This window comes from Carettochelys insculpta, chromosome 6 (assembly GCF_033958435.1).
Source record: "Carettochelys insculpta isolate YL-2023 chromosome 6, ASM3395843v1, whole genome shotgun sequence".
NCBI lineage: Eukaryota > Metazoa > Chordata > Testudines > Carettochelyidae > Carettochelys > Carettochelys insculpta.
The window spans coordinates 118,402,756-118,418,028 of NC_134142.1; the positions used below are offsets into that span (position 1 = coordinate 118,402,756).

General features: G+C 56.4%; 2 protein-coding genes across 2 annotated transcripts in view; one reads left to right on the forward strand and one right to left on the reverse strand.

The window, feature by feature from the left end:
- DDB1 (damage specific DNA binding protein 1) overlaps nucleotides 1-4,827 on the reverse strand; it is a 29,353-nt gene extending 24,526 nt beyond the window's left edge. Inside the window, exons 1-4 of the mRNA XM_074998024.1 lie at nucleotides 4,651-4,827; nucleotides 4,061-4,209; nucleotides 3,769-3,885; nucleotides 110-331 (exon numbers count right to left, since the gene is read on the reverse strand). Of these exons, the coding sequence (XP_074854125.1) occupies nucleotides 110-331; nucleotides 3,769-3,885; nucleotides 4,061-4,209; nucleotides 4,651-4,711 (549 nt within the window). The 5' untranslated portion in view covers nucleotides 4,712-4,827. The remainder of the gene's footprint in view (nucleotides 1-109; nucleotides 332-3,768; nucleotides 3,886-4,060; nucleotides 4,210-4,650) is intronic.
- Nucleotides 4,809-15,145, forward strand: TKFC (triokinase and FMN cyclase). Its single transcript, XM_074998025.1, has 18 exons — nucleotides 4,809-4,935; nucleotides 6,008-6,099; nucleotides 6,974-7,163; nucleotides 7,502-7,612; nucleotides 7,704-7,885; nucleotides 9,250-9,328; nucleotides 9,739-9,828; nucleotides 10,169-10,203; nucleotides 10,277-10,361; nucleotides 10,449-10,538; nucleotides 10,955-11,071; nucleotides 11,602-11,721; nucleotides 12,314-12,451; nucleotides 13,153-13,259; nucleotides 13,475-13,578; nucleotides 13,740-13,773; nucleotides 14,015-14,104; nucleotides 14,643-15,145. The coding sequence occupies exons 2-18, from the start codon at nucleotides 6,094-6,096 to the stop codon at nucleotides 14,802-14,804; spliced, it is 1,740 nt and encodes a 579-aa protein (XP_074854126.1). The 5' UTR covers nucleotides 4,809-4,935; nucleotides 6,008-6,093; the 3' UTR covers nucleotides 14,805-15,145.
- The last annotated feature ends 128 nt before the right edge of the window (nucleotides 15,146-15,273 follow it).

Genomic DNA, 15,273 nt, shown 5'->3' on the forward strand with positions numbered 1-15,273 from the left:
GGTTTCAGGACAGCATAAATAGCTTCAAGTGCTCTAACTTATACCAGCGTTCCCCAATGATTTCCAATACCCTCTATTCATGGCCACCCAAGCTACCCACCCAGGATACCTGGTAAACAAAGCAGATGGTCGGAGCCTGGCAGCCATAGAGGAACTTGACATCGATGACCTGTAGTTCCTCCAGCCGGATATTAAAGGCCTTTAATTCCTTGTTTTCCCGTTCCAGAGGAATGACCTTAAAAAGGCCATCATAGAGCCGCAATCCAATCATCCGACACTCTGGATCAATTATGCCAATTATACCCGTCTCTGAGGGCCGACCAATGCGATCCTGGAAGGGAGAGATCCATATCAGAAAGAGACCCAACACAGAACCAAGAGAACGCTCAGTGAGAACAAGAGACACGGTCAAAGGTCCACAGTTGGGAATGCATTTACTGCAATCAATTTAATAATCTTTCGCATAGAAACATACAACACTAGAACTGGAAGGGACCTCAAGAGGTCACCAAGTCAAGTCGCCTGCCCTCATGGCAGGATCAAGCACTGTTTAGACCATCCCTGCTAGATGTCTATTCAATCTGCTCTTAAATACCTCCAGTGAAAGAGATTCCACAACCTCCCTGGGAATTTATTCCAGTATTTATCCACCCTGACAGTTAGGAAATTTTTCCTAATGTATAGCCTAAATCTCCCTTGCTGTAGTTTAAGCCCCTTGCTATTTGTCCTATCTTCAGAGGCCAAGGAAAACAATTTTTCTCCCTCCTCTTTGAAACCCTCTTTTAGGTACTTGAAAACCACTATCATGTCCCCCTCAGTCTTTTCTTTTCTAAACTAAACAAGCCCAGTTTTTTCCGTACTCCCTTATAGCTCATATTCTCCAGCTCAGGGGTGTCCAACACAGAGCCTGCGGCCCAGAAGCCTTTTCCTCAGCAGCAGTACCATTTTAACTAAGCCGGCCAAAGTGAGGATGGGGCATGGAACAGAGGTCAGCCACCTGAGGCTCTGGAGCCACACATGGCTCTTTAAGGGGCTGTTTGCGGCTCCCTGTCCTGCCGTGACTGAAATAATGGCATTAAATGTCATTGGTTTAACAGCCGACAGGGCAGTGGGAGGAATCCGGCCATTAAACCAATTACATTTAGATCCATTATTTCAGCTCAGAAGGACAGGGAGCTGCCCACACTGCAGATGGGTCAAGTGAGAAGGAGGGCTGGGGGGAGAGATGGCCGAGTCTGCCCCTGCTGGGGACCACACAGCCACCCTGAGAAATGGGGTGGGGGGGACACACTGAGGTGGTGTCAGGGGGAAGGTGGTGGCTGCAGAGGAACAGCACGCAGTGCTCCTCATCTGAGTTAGGTTCATACTGGGGATGGCGGGGGCAGGTTTGGGGCTGGGAGGGGTTAAGCCTGGGGCTGGTGGGATGCTAGGTTGGGCTATTTTGTGTTTGGCCTCCAGAACATGTAAAAAACTTGCCATGTGGCCCCCGATGCAAAAAGGTTGGCCACCCCCGCTCTAGACCTTTACTCGTTCTTGTTGCTCTTCTCTGGACCTTCGTCAATTTGTCCACATCTTTCTTGAAATGTGGTGCCCAGAACTGGGCACAATACTCCAATTGGGGCCTAATCAGTGTGGAGTAGCGTGGAAGAATGATTTCTTGCGTCTTGCACACACCTTTCCTGTTAACGCAGCCCAGAATTATGTTTGCTTTTTTTGCAACAACATCACACCGTTGACTCATATTTAGCTTGTGGTCCACTATGATCCCTAGATACCCTTTCTGCGGTACTCCTTCCTAGACAGTCACTTCTTATTATTCTGTATGTATGAAGCTGATTGTTCCTTCCTAAGTGAAGTACTTTGCATTTGTTCGTATTAAACTTCACCCTCTTTACCTCAGATCATTTCTCCAGTTTGTACAGATCACTTTGAATTATGACCCTATCCTCCAAAGCAGTTGCAACCCCTCCCAACTTGGTATTATCTACAAACTTAATAAGCGTACTCTCTATGCCAATATCTAAACCATTGATGAAGATATTGAACAGAACTGGTCCCAAAACAGACCCCTGCAGAACCCTACTTGTTATGCCCTTTCATCACGACTGCAAACCCTTAATAACTACTGTCTGAGAATGTAACAGCAAGGAAGGGTCCTGTGGCACCTTATAGACTAACAGAAAAGTTTTCAGCATGAGCTTTCGTGAGCACAGACTCACTTCATCAGATGCTGGTCTTGGAAATCTGCAGGGCCGGGTATAAATAAGCCAGAGCAAGAGTGGGGATAACAAGGTTAGCTCAGTCAGCAAGGGTGAGGCTTACTACCAGCAGTTGACCTGGAGGTGTGAACACCAAGGGAGGGGAAGCTGCTTCTGTATTTAGCCAGCCATTCGCAGTCTTTGTTTAAGCCAGAGCTGAGGGCATCGAAGTTGCAGATGAATTGTAGCTCAGCAATTTCTCTTTGGAGTCTGGTCCTGAAATTTCTTTGCTGTAGGATAGCTACTTTTAAGTCTGCTACTGTGTGGCCTGGGAGATTGAAGTGCTCTCCTACGGGTTTTTGAATATTGCCATTTCTGATGTCTGATTTGTGTGCGTTTAGTCTTTTACGTAGAGGCTGTCCAGTTTGTCCGATGTATATAGCAGAGGGGCATTGCTGGCACATGATGGCATAAATTATATCTACCAATATAATTTATATATATATTATAAACATTATATATTTTATATATAATTACATAAATTATATCTACCAATATAATTTATGCCATCATGTCACCGTTTTTCCCTTATCCACAAGACTTATTATCCTATCTAAGAAAGCTATCAGATTGGTCTGGCATGATTTGTTCTTTACAAACATATGCTAGCAGTTATTTATCACTTTATTTTCTTCCAGATGTTTGCAGATTAAACCCTTGCTTACTTGCTCCATTATCTTTCCAGGCACAGAAGTTAAACTGACTGGTCTGTAGTTTCCTTGGTTGTCCTTATTTCCCTTTTTCTAGATGGGCAATATAGTTGTCCTTTTCCAGACTTCTGGAATCTCTCCCGACTTTTAAGACTTTTAAAAGATAACTAAAGGCTCAGATACCTCCTCTATTAGCTCTTTGAGTATTTCAGAATGCATTTCAACAGATGCTGGTGACTTGTAAGCATCTAATTTTTCTAAGTAATTAATTTTATAATTAAAAATCAATAATTTCAGAGAACTACAAAAGGACAAGACTTGTGTTCTATTCCCACCTCTGCCTGGGTAAGTCAGACCAGCCATGTCACAGCCTGGTGGCTCAGTTTCCTATCAGTAAAATGAAAATAATGCTACTTGTCTTTTTTCTAAAGCTCTTGAAGATGTATAGGTAAAAAGTGCTATCAGAGACACAAGCATTATCTCTACATTTTAACACATTACAGTGAGCAAAACTGTGGCACAAAAAAAATCATCTTGCCCAAGGACACACTAGCAACTTACTGGCAGACCAAATCTCCTGACATCCAGTCCCGGCTCAGTCCACTGCATCACAGTTGCCAATTATGTCTCAACATTTCAAATCAGATGAAAGGTAATGTTGCTTGACAAACGATCAAGGTTTTGACTGAATATTAGTGTAAGAAATCTGACACAAAGTCAGCTGCAGGATCAGGACCTTAGGTTGCAAGCTCCACAAACCAGCAACTTGTAGTTATAATTTGTCTATGCCAACAACAAAGGAAAACCAGCCTTCACAAAAGGAACACACCAGTCTTTACTAAACTTCCCACCCAACTTACCTGCACATTGCCATGAGCTCGGGTGATTATATCAATGCTCTCACCACTTTGCTTGTACTCAAGGATACAGGCATTATATTTGGCTGTCAGGATGAACAACAGGTCCTTGTTCTCCCCCTAGAAAAGGGTAACATTGACACACTTTCAGTAAAGCTCCATGGAAAGGAAATCCAAACTTCCAGCACCAAGTCCCCGAATCAGAACATGAACCCATCCCCGGGGCCAAGACCTCATCTCTTCAGCAGACCGACCAGCACCATACCTCCCCACCACCACCAGGCACCACACTAACCTTTGGGTGGAAGAGCTCCATGACGGCGATTTTGCCATACATGCCCACCTCCTTGACGGGCCGCAGCCCCTCCGGCGTGACCACATAGATCTCAAGGCGGGTGTTCTTTGCTATCAGCAAGTTCAGGTCCTCCGCGGAAGTGAAGTGCCCTGCAAAGCAAAGCACCTTGCTCACCCCCTACACCTCACCTACCCTCTTTGTCTGCTGATCGTGAGCCACCCACCGGCACCCTGATCTACCCCCTCACTAGCCCCACACTGCACCTGCTTGACCCCCATCCACCAGCCCCTGCCACGCTAATCACCACCCACCCACCGACCCATCACAGCCTGCATATCCTCACCCCCCCACTGGTGTCCCAGCATCTCCTGCCTTCCCCCAACCCTCCCAGCACCCCCACCCGCGCCGCCCCAGCTCCCTTCACCGCCCCCCGGCCAGAGCAACGCGCAGCCCCGCCATGGCCCAGCTGTCACACTCGGGCTGCAGGACAGAGCTTCCCCGCCCCGCGTGGGCTACCAGAGCCATCGTCCCCCGCGCCGGGCCCTGCTCGGCCCGTGCTCCCGCCCCTCAGCCCCCCGCGCGGCCGGTACCGGTGACGCAGCCGTTCACGGCCGTTGGCTTCTGCGCCGTCACCACGTAGTTGTAGGACATGGTGGGGGAGGGGCGGCCGGAGACACACCGAGAGAGCGGGGCCCGCGCAGCCCTCACCGCCGCCTCCCGCACCAGCCAGAGCGCCGCCGCCGCGCGGGGCACCACGGGACGGCGGCCGGGAGGACCTGCGCGTGCGCGGGGGAGCGCGCGCCGAGAAGAAACCGGCGAGGGGCCGCTCTGGCCCGCCCGGAGGACCTGCGCAGGGCGGGAGCGTTGGCGGGCGGGTGAGAGCGGGGTCGGGGCGCTGCGAAACCACCCACTCGGCAGCTCGCTGGGGCGGGGCACCGGGACCTGCCCCGCCCCCGTCCCCTGATATCCCCCGGTGCACGGCACCGCTGCGTGGTACCCGCGCAACACCCCTTGTGAGGAGCACCCCCTTTCCGTCCCCTGACCCTCCCCCGCTGCGTGGTACGCCGCCCCCTCCGTCCCCTGACCCTCTGCCGGTGCGTGGCACCCCGCCCCCTCCGTCCCCTGACCCTCTGCCGGTGCGTGGCACCCCGCCCCCTCCGTCACCTGACCCTCTGCCGGTGCATGGCACCCCGCCCTGCTCGTTGCCCCCCACCCCCTGTCAGAAGCACCCCCTTTCCATCCCCTGTCCTCTTACCCCCCCACCCCGTGCATGGCATTCTGCTCCCCAGTCCATCCCCTATTGTTTGATACCCACCCTGGTGCACTGCCCTTCTCGCCACCCCACACCCCCCGTGGGAGACACTGTGCCCAGTTATACTGTTCCCTGTCCCCTGACTCGCTCGGTGCATGGCCCCCCACCTCGCTCGCCGTGCCCCTCGCTGGTATGTTGCCTTGTGCATCCTTGCTGGAAGGGGCTGTGCCTGCTCTGCCTGCCCCAGTCTCGCCACTACTCTTGCATTCCCCTGTTGCGGCTTCTGCCCATGTCCCGGCTGGGAGGAGAGTGGGTTGCCCATGTGCCCCCCCCTTGTGTCCCCCCACTGGGTTTTACGTTGAGTGCCAGGCTTGGTTTTTGGCTGGGGACATGGTAGGCAGGAGAAGAATGTCCACCTCACTGGAGCACTGAGCAGGGCCAGGGGATGGGGTGTATCCCTGGTATCACACTGCCCTGCGTAACGTCCCCTTCGTGGCGGCTGGTGAAGTTTGGACTCAGGTTGAAGTCCATTGCCCTGGAAGCAGGATTCCGGCTGTTCTGAGCCCCACAGGCCTGCTCCACTGTCTGTCCGGGATCCCACGCTGTCCCTGTCTGCCAACAGTGAGACAGATGTGTCCCCCCACAATTTACCCCTAAAGCTGCATCCCCTGCCTGACCCTTGTCTCTTGCTCCAGGTGCAGGCAGCTCTGCCAAGAGGAACCAGGCCCGCTCTCCCTGTTAGGATCCACTCTGTTAGCAGGGGGGCCTTAATCCTGCGGCCATGCAAGTGAGTACCACCCTTGAAGGACGTTTTGGGGGGCACAGTGGGCACTTGGGGGCGGGAGTGGAATGGGGGGGCTATAGCTGGGGCCCCACTAACATGCCAGTGGGGAGTAAATCCTCTGCCCTAGACAGACTGGCTTGGCCATTTGCCCTTCCAGCCCCATAAGATGTCTTGACACCCTGCTGTGGTCAGGAGTCCATGGTGGCTGTTGTGCTGGCTGCATTTGACTGGTCTCTAGTCTCCAGCTCCGTTCCTGAGGTCTTTTGGCCACTGGGAGATTTGCCTGAGTAAACGCTTCACAAGGGCTTCAGTGTTTGCTCCTTCACTGGTAGCTGCAAAGCTATACCACAGATGCGTGGCACAGTGAGGCTGCAGGAGCACTGGCTAGCTAGGTGGGGCCAGCCCCTCCCCCTCCAGCAGATCTGGGATCCACTGGGGAGGCCCAGGGTTGTGTGAGGAGGTGCATGGCAGCACAGGGCAATAAGAAATTGGGATGTCAAGATAGGGATGGTGCTGTAGTAGGGAGCTGTGTGTCTGCTACCCCCTGTAACAAGGAAGTCCAGAGCCCTTCAGGGAAAAGGCACCGGCTCTCATTCCTCAGCCCCCTGAGCCAGCCAGTCCCGCCACCTTGAGGTCGGATGGGAATCGGCAGCTTCTTGAGGGGAAATTGTGTCTCATTCTCTCTCCCTCACCCACCAGCTAGTCCTCCCCACACAGCAGTGTTGTTTGAACCCTTGCAGTTGTGCATTCAAAGCACACCTGTCTCCAGTAACTCAGCTACCCCTAATCACCCAGGTAATACCCATCCTACGTCAACCCCTTCCCGGTGGCTGAGCAGTCAGAAGCTGCATGATTCCCTTCTGTCACTGCCTCCCAGGTCTCCAAGAAGCTGGTGAACTCGGTGCCAGGCTCTGCGGATGATGCACTGGCTGGGCTTGTGGCCTGTAACCCAGCCATCCAGCTCCTTCAAGGGCACCGCGTGGCATTGCGAGCTGACCTGGAAAACATTCGGGGACGGGTGGCACTGCTCTCTGGAGGAGGGTCAGGACATGAGCCTGCGCATGCTGGTATGCAGTGCCAGGAGCAGGGAGCTGGGCCAGGCTGGAGGGGTGGCTGGGAGCCTGGGGAAGGACCCTGCCTGAGGAGACAGTTTCTGCCAGCGCAGGGCCCAGGAGACAATCTCATTGTCCAACAGGGTGAGTCACTAGTGCACAGTGGAATACCGCTGCAGGCCTTTAGTTGTGGATGCCACCGTAAGGTGCACCGGGGTTTGCGTTTCTGGAGGATCTCCTTACTGATGACATGAGGGGAAGCAGGGAGATCAGAGAGGAAGCAGGGTATGCTGGGAATGAGGCTCTCTTGTTGGGGGCCTAACAGGATGGTTTCTCTCTACCCCGCTGTCCAGGATACATTGGGAAGGGGATGCTCACTGGAGTGGTGGCTGGTGCTGTCTTCACCTCTCCTGCTGTGGGCAGCATACTGGCAGCGATCCGGGCAGTGACACAGGCTGGTTCAGGTACTGCAGCCCCGTGCCAAGTGGAGGGTCTCACCTCCTGAGGGTGGGTGGAGAGCAAATAGGGCAACTTACTTCCTCCTGTCTCCCTCAGCCGGAACGCTGCTGATCGTGAAGAACTACACAGGGGACCGGCTGAACTTCGGGCTGGCCCTGGAGCAGGCGCAGGCTGAGGGGGCCAAGGTGAAGATGGTGGTGGTGGGTGAGGACACCGCTTTCACCACACAGAAGAAGACTGGAAGAAGAGGGCTGTGTGGCACAGTGCTCATACACAAGGTGCATGAGACTGGACAGTCCCCTGGCATGGCACTGTCCTCATGAACACTGAGTGAATGGTTTCGCAGTGGCCACTGCAGATCAAAACCATCGGCCCTCAGTTACTTTCCCAGTAGCCTCAGGTCCAGCTCTACCTGCTGGGCTCAAATCTTTTGGCTAGCCTGAAGGGGACTGATCGACAGTGCCTGTCCAAGTGATTAGCTGCTCACATCATGCCCCAGTCATTCTGCCAGATAGGGTTGGAACCTCAAACCCTGGGGTTAAAACACAGTCATGTTATCAGTCAGATACACAGGCCTGCATCTCTGCTTCCTTGGAGTTGGTGCGACTGTAACCAACCCCACCTCTGCTGTCCCAGGAAACTCACCCAGGTCACTTCCACTTGTGCAGCTAGGTAGTGTCCAGCAGGCACTTTGGGGACAGCAGGAAGCCGTGATGTTTGGCTCGCGGTGCTGGCTCCACCTGGTTGGAATCCAGGCACAGAGGTGTCTGCAGTGAGGTCATTGCTTTGAGTTGCAGGAGAAATACCTGTGGTGTCCAGTCAGTTCTGAAGAGAACTAGCCGCGTTATTCGAAAAATATATTTATTGTTCAAGCCGACCAGCCATGTGCAACCAGCCAAATGGCCATGTGTGACTAGTGGCTACTGTGTTGGACATCACAGATGTGCGCCATAAGAGGTAGAGCAGGAGGCAGGATCTGGGGCAGAGCTGGGGGCTGCGCAGCAAGCACCCTCACCATGTTGGAAAGGTGGTGCCTGTAGCTCCAGTCCCAGAGTTGGCACCTATGCAAGGTGCCACATAGTAACTTCTGAAGAGTCACACACAGCTCCAGAGGTACAGGTTGGCCACCCCTGCCCTAGACAGCCAGCACTGCAGTGACTTATGTGCATCACATAGCAAGTAGAGGCTCTAAGGATCACGGCCTTGTTGTGCCAGATGCTGCCCAGATGAGAGAGTTTATGCCCTGAAAGACGTGTGCTTGAAATAGACAAGTCAAGCCAAAGAAACGTCGTCCCCTTTTTGCGTGTGGCACCTGGCGCCCAGAAATTTGAACCAATTCACCCAGGCAGTCTGGCAGAGGCAGATATTGAACCCAGGCAGGTTGGGTCCCAGCCCAGTGCTGTGGCCACGTGCCTTTGTTTGCATCCACCTCATCATATCCGCAAGAGACAGGATCATCTGTTTGTGTATGTGGTGCCCAGCTGAGTGAGTCTCATCCAGTGATGGGATCCCTGGGTATGACAGCCACACACGTGATACTCTGATGCCTTGCTCCCTGTTGGATTTTAACCAGGCTGCAATCCAGCACCATGAGGGAGGAACAGCCTCTTGAACTGGCCCTGATGCAGCCTTTGTCCTGCAGGTGGCTGGGGCACTGTCAGAGGCTGGGGCGAGCCTGGAGGAGATTGTTCACAGGGTGAAGGCTACTGCAGGAGCCATGGGTGAGCATTTTGGGGGCCCTGCCACAGGCTGGTGTGACACCTCCCACTATAGTGCCCAGGAGCTGGGAATGGGCAAAGAAGGGGGTCTGGGAGGAACATGTGGCCCCACAGCAATAGGGGGCTCCCCTGGGGATGTGTCAGCCAGGAGATCCTGCTCTTGAGTCCCAGGGTAGATGGTGTCCCCAGCCCTAGATTTTATTCTAGATCTGGCACCTGCTTCTGCACAGCCCCAGCCAGTAACCTCTCCCTTCCTCCCCGCAGACAGCTCAGTGCTGCTTACAGCCTTGAGACTAGCATTCTGCCTGAAAACCTGGACCGGTGCCTCTGGCCTAGCCTCTGTGTGCCTGTCTTGGTCAGGCCCCTATCACTGGCAAACATGGAGTTGACCCTTTCCTACCCTCCCTACACAGGTACCTTGGGTGTGAGTCTCTCCCCCTGCAGTGTCCCTGGATCTGGACCAACCTTTCAGCTGGCTCAGGATGAGCTGGAGCTGGGCCTGGGTGAGGAATTGCCTCCACATCTGCCTGTCGCCTTGCATCTGACCAAGTTTGGCACGCATCCCTCTGCCCTGTGTCCCTTCAGCCCATGGCTGTCTCTCTGGGGGTGCTGGTTCTCCAAAGTGGGTCTGGGTCCCCATCTCACCATTGTCAATTGTGCTCAGGAATCCACTGTTTACGGTTGCGGGTATGGGCTGGGCCTTGCTGCCCGGAGCGGATGAAGGGCCAGGCTGCCATTGGTCATTGTTCTCAGGCCCAGGCCCTAACTCTGATTTGGGATCAGGCTCAGGCAGAGGGTATAGGAAGTAGTCGGAACTGTGGGTGATCCCTCCTGTCTCCGCAGGGATCCATGGCGAGGCAGGTGTACGCAGGATGAAGGTAGGTTGCATCCCCCATCACCTGCCCCCGAGCCTGTGGCTGCCGCACTCTCATCCATCTCCTCCCCCCGCAGATAGCACCAGCAGAAGAAATCGTCAAGATGATGCTCAATCACATGAGCAGCCCTTCCAATGCCTCGCATGTGGCGTTGAAGCCTGGTGAGTGACACTGCCCCCCGCCCGTCGCCATCCCTCACCCACCTCCCGCTGGGCACACACCCACTCTGGGCTCACTCTGCCTTCCAGGGGACTCTGTGGTGCTGGTGGTGAACAACCTGGGTGGCCTGTCCTTCCTGGAGCTGGGCGTGGTGGCCGGTGCAGCCGTGCACTGCCTTGGTGAGTGCCAGAGCTGTGCGAGGGGTGGGGGACCAGCACAGGATGGTGCAGGGGGGCAGGGCTCAGATGGGAGGTTATGCAGGGGTCTCTCCACAAGTGGGGTCTGTGTGTACAGTGTTCTCCAGGTGTGCGCCAAAGGGCCCCTTGCCACTGCACCCCAGGCTGTCTTTGCCTTGGATTTCTTGGGCTGGATCAGCCCAGAGGGACCTTCAGCTTCCACTGTCCAGCCCCAGTCTCCCTGCATGATCCCCCGCACACTTGCCTTTCTGCTGTGGGGGAGGTGGGACTGCTTCCTTCCCTTCCCCTGTGCCCCAAACTCTCCTCCATCAGCCTGCAGTCCCTCACCGGACCATCCCCTGCATCCACAAGCTCTGCCTCCCACCCCTCTCTTCAGCTTCTCTGCCCTCTTGCCACAGAGGACCGAGGCATTCACATTGCCCGAGCCCTGGTGGGCGCCTTCATGACAGCTCTGGAAATGTCCGGTGTGTCCCTCACCCTCCTTCTGGTTGATGACAAGCTCTTGGAACTGATCGGTGAGTCCCAGGCATGTTGAGTTCTCCCAGCAGTAGCCTGAGGGCTGCACAGAATGGGGGTGGGAGAGGTGCCCCCCAGCATTGAATGACTTCACTGTCTGGAGGTGAGGCTTTTCCTTCTGATGTCAGGGCTGGGGCTAAAACAGGGGCTTAGACCCTTTGCCCTTCATCCAAAGCCATATCTCCCCACCCCCCCGAGGAGGATGGGGGAAAGCAGAGCCCTTGGAGTGCCAGGGGCTGGCAGCAGTGGGCCACCTTCTGGCCTACAGCAGCAGGGTAGCTGAGACCCAGTTTCCTGGATCCTTGATCACATTTCTTACAATGGTGGCCTTTCCTAGGGTTGCATCATGAGCCTGGACTGAGCCCAGGAGTGAAAGGGTTGTGATCAGCCACAGGCAGAGAGGGCCCTGTGTTCCCTGGCCATCCCTGTGTTAATCCTTCAGGCCACCCAGCCCAGTGGCTGGAAGCCAGCCCCACAATATGAGGAACTGGGCTGTGGGGCCTGACCTTGCTGTCTTGCTGCACCCTAGATGCTGAGACCACGGCTGTGGCCTGGCCAAACCTGGCCCGAGTGCCAGTGACTGGCCGCAATAGAATTCGGGCAGCACCTGAGGAGGGACCGAAGGCAGAGGCACCTGTCCCAGCTGGAGGTATGGCGTGTGGCCCCTGTTCCTGACTTTGACCAGGCAGGGCTCCTGTGAAGGCCCTGCAGTCAGACCTACCTGCTGCAGACAGAGGGAGTGGGCACAGCACTGGGCTTCCTGCTGCAGGGAGGGAGCATGGGGCTGAGGAGGGACTGGCCATCAGGATTCTTGGGTCGGGGTGTAGAATTGGATCTAGCAGAAGACAGGAGAGGAGAGTGGTGTCCAGTGCTTAGAGCAGGGTGGCTGGTATTCCCATCAGAGCTCTTGATACCCTGTAGGTAACTCAGTTCCCGTTTCCCCACCTGTAGGCCAGGATGCTTCTCTTCTGCCTGGCTAGGGAGAGGGGGGCTGTGCCCCTGGACTCGCTGACATCTGTAGTACAGTGTGCAATGCCAGGGCAGAGGGCACGGGCCAAGCTGGAGGGATGAGGGGGTCAGGCAGAGTGGAACACACAGGTGTGTGCCTGAACATATCACAGGATCTAGCGCCCAGGTAGTGAGCATGATTGGGGCACAGCTGTGAGTGTGGCAGGATCAGCTTCCCATGTGGAGCTAGGCTCTCCCCTTCCCTTGCCTAACCAGCTCCCTTCCTCCCTCAGCGCCAGCCTCCCAGCAGGTGCGGCGGGTGCTGGAGTGGGTGTGCAGTGCTCTGCTGGGCCTGCAGGAGCAGCTCAACGAGCTGGACCGTGCTGCGGGGGATGGCGACTGTGGCAGCACCCATGCCCGGGCTGCCAGAGGTCAGTGCTGGGACCTGGTAACTCCTCCACTATCCCACAGTCCATCGGCGCTCCCCCCGGGCTGGGGCTCCCAACAGGCACAGAGACCCCTGATTTCTGGGGGATGGCAGCCTTCCCCCCAGTGGCACTGTAGGGGGGCAGAGAAGCTGGTGGGCTCACGGAGGCGAGGGGAGCATCTCTGACCAAGGTGTCTGGTTGTGATTGAGCCTCGTCCCCTTCTGTGAGAGGAGTCTCCATCTGTTTGCTGCTACCCTTCAGAGCCTCCAGCCACAGGAACCTGGCCTTGGGGGGCTGGGCAGCCTAGGACCTGGGGACCCTGAGGGAGAGGGGTGCTTGCCCTGGCACTGTCTGTGGTTCACCCACTGTGAGTATTCTGCCTGCCCACCAAGGCTGAAGTCACTTCTGGGAACAAGCTCCCCTCCCACTGGCATACCCCTGGGGGCATGGGCACCTCCCCCCTCAGGCACAGCATGGCAGGCTGGCTCTCATCCCACGAGGCATGGGAGTCCCAGGCTGTTTCTGAGAAAGCAGGATTCCTGGCCTGGTTCCCCTGCAGACTTTGGATCCCAGAATCCCTCCTGTGCCCCAGGAGCCCTTTGGCCCCTGAAGCTGTCAGTTTCTACAGGATGGGGTTGGTTGGAGGGAGCTGATCCTGGAGCCCAGCCCCTTCACCTCTCATGTCCGGTGCCATGTGTCTCCAGCCATACAGGAGTGGATGAATTCGACACCTGTGCCTGCCCAGCCGGCCCAGCTGCTCTCCACCCTGGCCACCCTGCTGCTGGAGAAGATGGGAGGGTCCTCAGGGGCGGTGAGTGCCGCAGCTGGGGGCATGGGGAGGTTTGAACCCTGTCCCCTGGTGGGAGTGCTATGGCTACAGTGGGGAAATCTGAGCCCTGCAGGGAGGATGGGGATGTATGGATACTGTGGGATGGGTCCCATTGCCCCGTGGCGGGGATGCTATTTCACCACACGGAAGGGAGGGGAATTTGAGCCCTGCTGAGCCGCCTGGCATTTCCCTTGTAGCTGTACGGGCTGTTCCTGACAGCGGCCGCACAGCCCCTGCAGAGCGGCAGCGACCCCGCAGCCTGGGCTGCTGCCATGGAGGCTGGCGTTGAAGCCATGCAGCGGTGAGTAGAGCCCTCATAGCGGGTCCTGGGGGAAACTGCAGCAGTGCCTGGCCCGGCTGGGTGGAGGGCAGCGGGCAGCCCCCTCGTTGGGACATTCCAGTGCCACCCCTCCACCGTGTCTGTGCATGGCTCCTTGCTGATCCCATTGCTTTCTGTGCCAGGTACGGGAGGGCTGCGCCTGGGGACAGAACCATGGTGAGTGACCTGCAGCGGTGATGCCCCTTGGGCACATGGTGCAACAGGGACCTGGCAGAGCTCTGGCCCTGCCCCTCCCAATGCCACTGGGAAGCTCTAGGTGCTGGACCTGCCCCTACCTACAGGCCACGCTGAGGGATCTGAGGGACAGCCTCTGCTCAGTGACACCGCCCCCACTACCCCCACAGTGCCTGCCCCATCTCCAAGCCCTGACCACTCCTCCCACTTGTGTCTGGGGCAGCTGGATTCCCTCTGTGCTGCTGCTGAGGAGCTGCGCGCCCTGAAGGCCCCTGATGCCCAGCTGTTGCCAGTGCTGGCTAAGGCAGTCCAGGTATGAGCACTAAGCCACACCCCTCTGGGGGACAAAGGAGGGGCTAGGGAAAGGGGTGGAGTCTGCAGCCATGAGTACCTGGGAGCCAATTCCAAAGCCAGCTGGGGGGAAGGGGAATACTGGGCTGTGCGGCCATGCTGGGCTCATGAGCAGAGTGGGGCAGGCTGGCACTCGGGATCTGAAAGTGAAAGCCTTAGGGGGGCAGGCGTGTTTCTGAAGGAACTAGCCAAGCCCAGCGTGAGGCATGGCGCCGGGAGGGCTGGCTTTGGAGACATAAAACAGTCCCAAGCCCCATCTGGGCGGGAAACTCCCTGTGGTGGGATTTGCAAAAGCAGGGCTGAGGGGCATCAGGAGAGCGCTGGGGCTGAGGGTCAGGACTGTGGGGGACACAGCAGTTGGGAATGGGAAGATTGAGGGGGCATCGGGAGAGTTGTGGAATGCAACCAGGTTGGGTTCTCTCCACATCTGCCTTGGGCGCAGAGGTTGGAGCAAGGGCACTCCTGCCCATTACCGGCTCCCCCCTGTGGTCTCTTGACAGAGCGCAGAGGCTGCGGCTGAATCCACAAAGAACATGGAAGCAGCTGTGGGCAGGGCCAGTTACATCAGCTCGGCCCGCCTTGAGCTGCCAGACCCAGGGGCCGTTGCAACTGCAGCCATTCTGCGTGCTGTGCTGGACGGGTTACAGGACCAGAGTGAGTGACTGCTATCTCCTTCTGCCTCTTGGCACCTTACTCCCAGAGACCTGCAGACTTCCAGACCCTTCGCAGGCAAGTCCAGCAGAACTGATGTACCCAAAGTCTCTTGCAGGAGCTGGCTCAGTGCTCCTGGATCTGCCCAGAGTAGGATCTCATGGGTGGGAAATGGGGACCAGTAGGGAGACAGGGTCAGCTCTGTGCCCACTGCTCCCTGGGTGCTCCTGACAATTCACCCCTGCTGCTGGGTGTGCGGTAGCTGTAATAAAGAACACTGCCTTGGAGGTGATGGCCTGCTCATTTTTGCAGCTAGTAGCAGCGCCTGTTCCCCCAGGGGGTTTCTGACTTCCCAGTTCAGCTGGGGCCTTGATCTGGGTCTGAACTCCCCTGCGGGGGGTGAATGATCCCCTTAGAAACCGCAATAAACCACATCAGCTAGTGAAGGAGTACAGGCTGTATCCTCTTCCACTAGCCCCA

Excerpts from the sequence above, each read along its gene's own strand:
- TKFC (XM_074998025.1), top strand. Across the intron at positions 10,204-10,276 it reads CAGGTGTACGCAGGATGAAG|ATAGCACCAGCAGAAGAAAT; the intron begins GTAGGTTGCATC and ends CTCCCCCCGCAG. Across the intron at positions 11,722-12,313 it reads GGCACCTGTCCCAGCTGGAG|CGCCAGCCTCCCAGCAGGTG; the intron begins GTATGGCGTGTG and ends TTCCTCCCTCAG.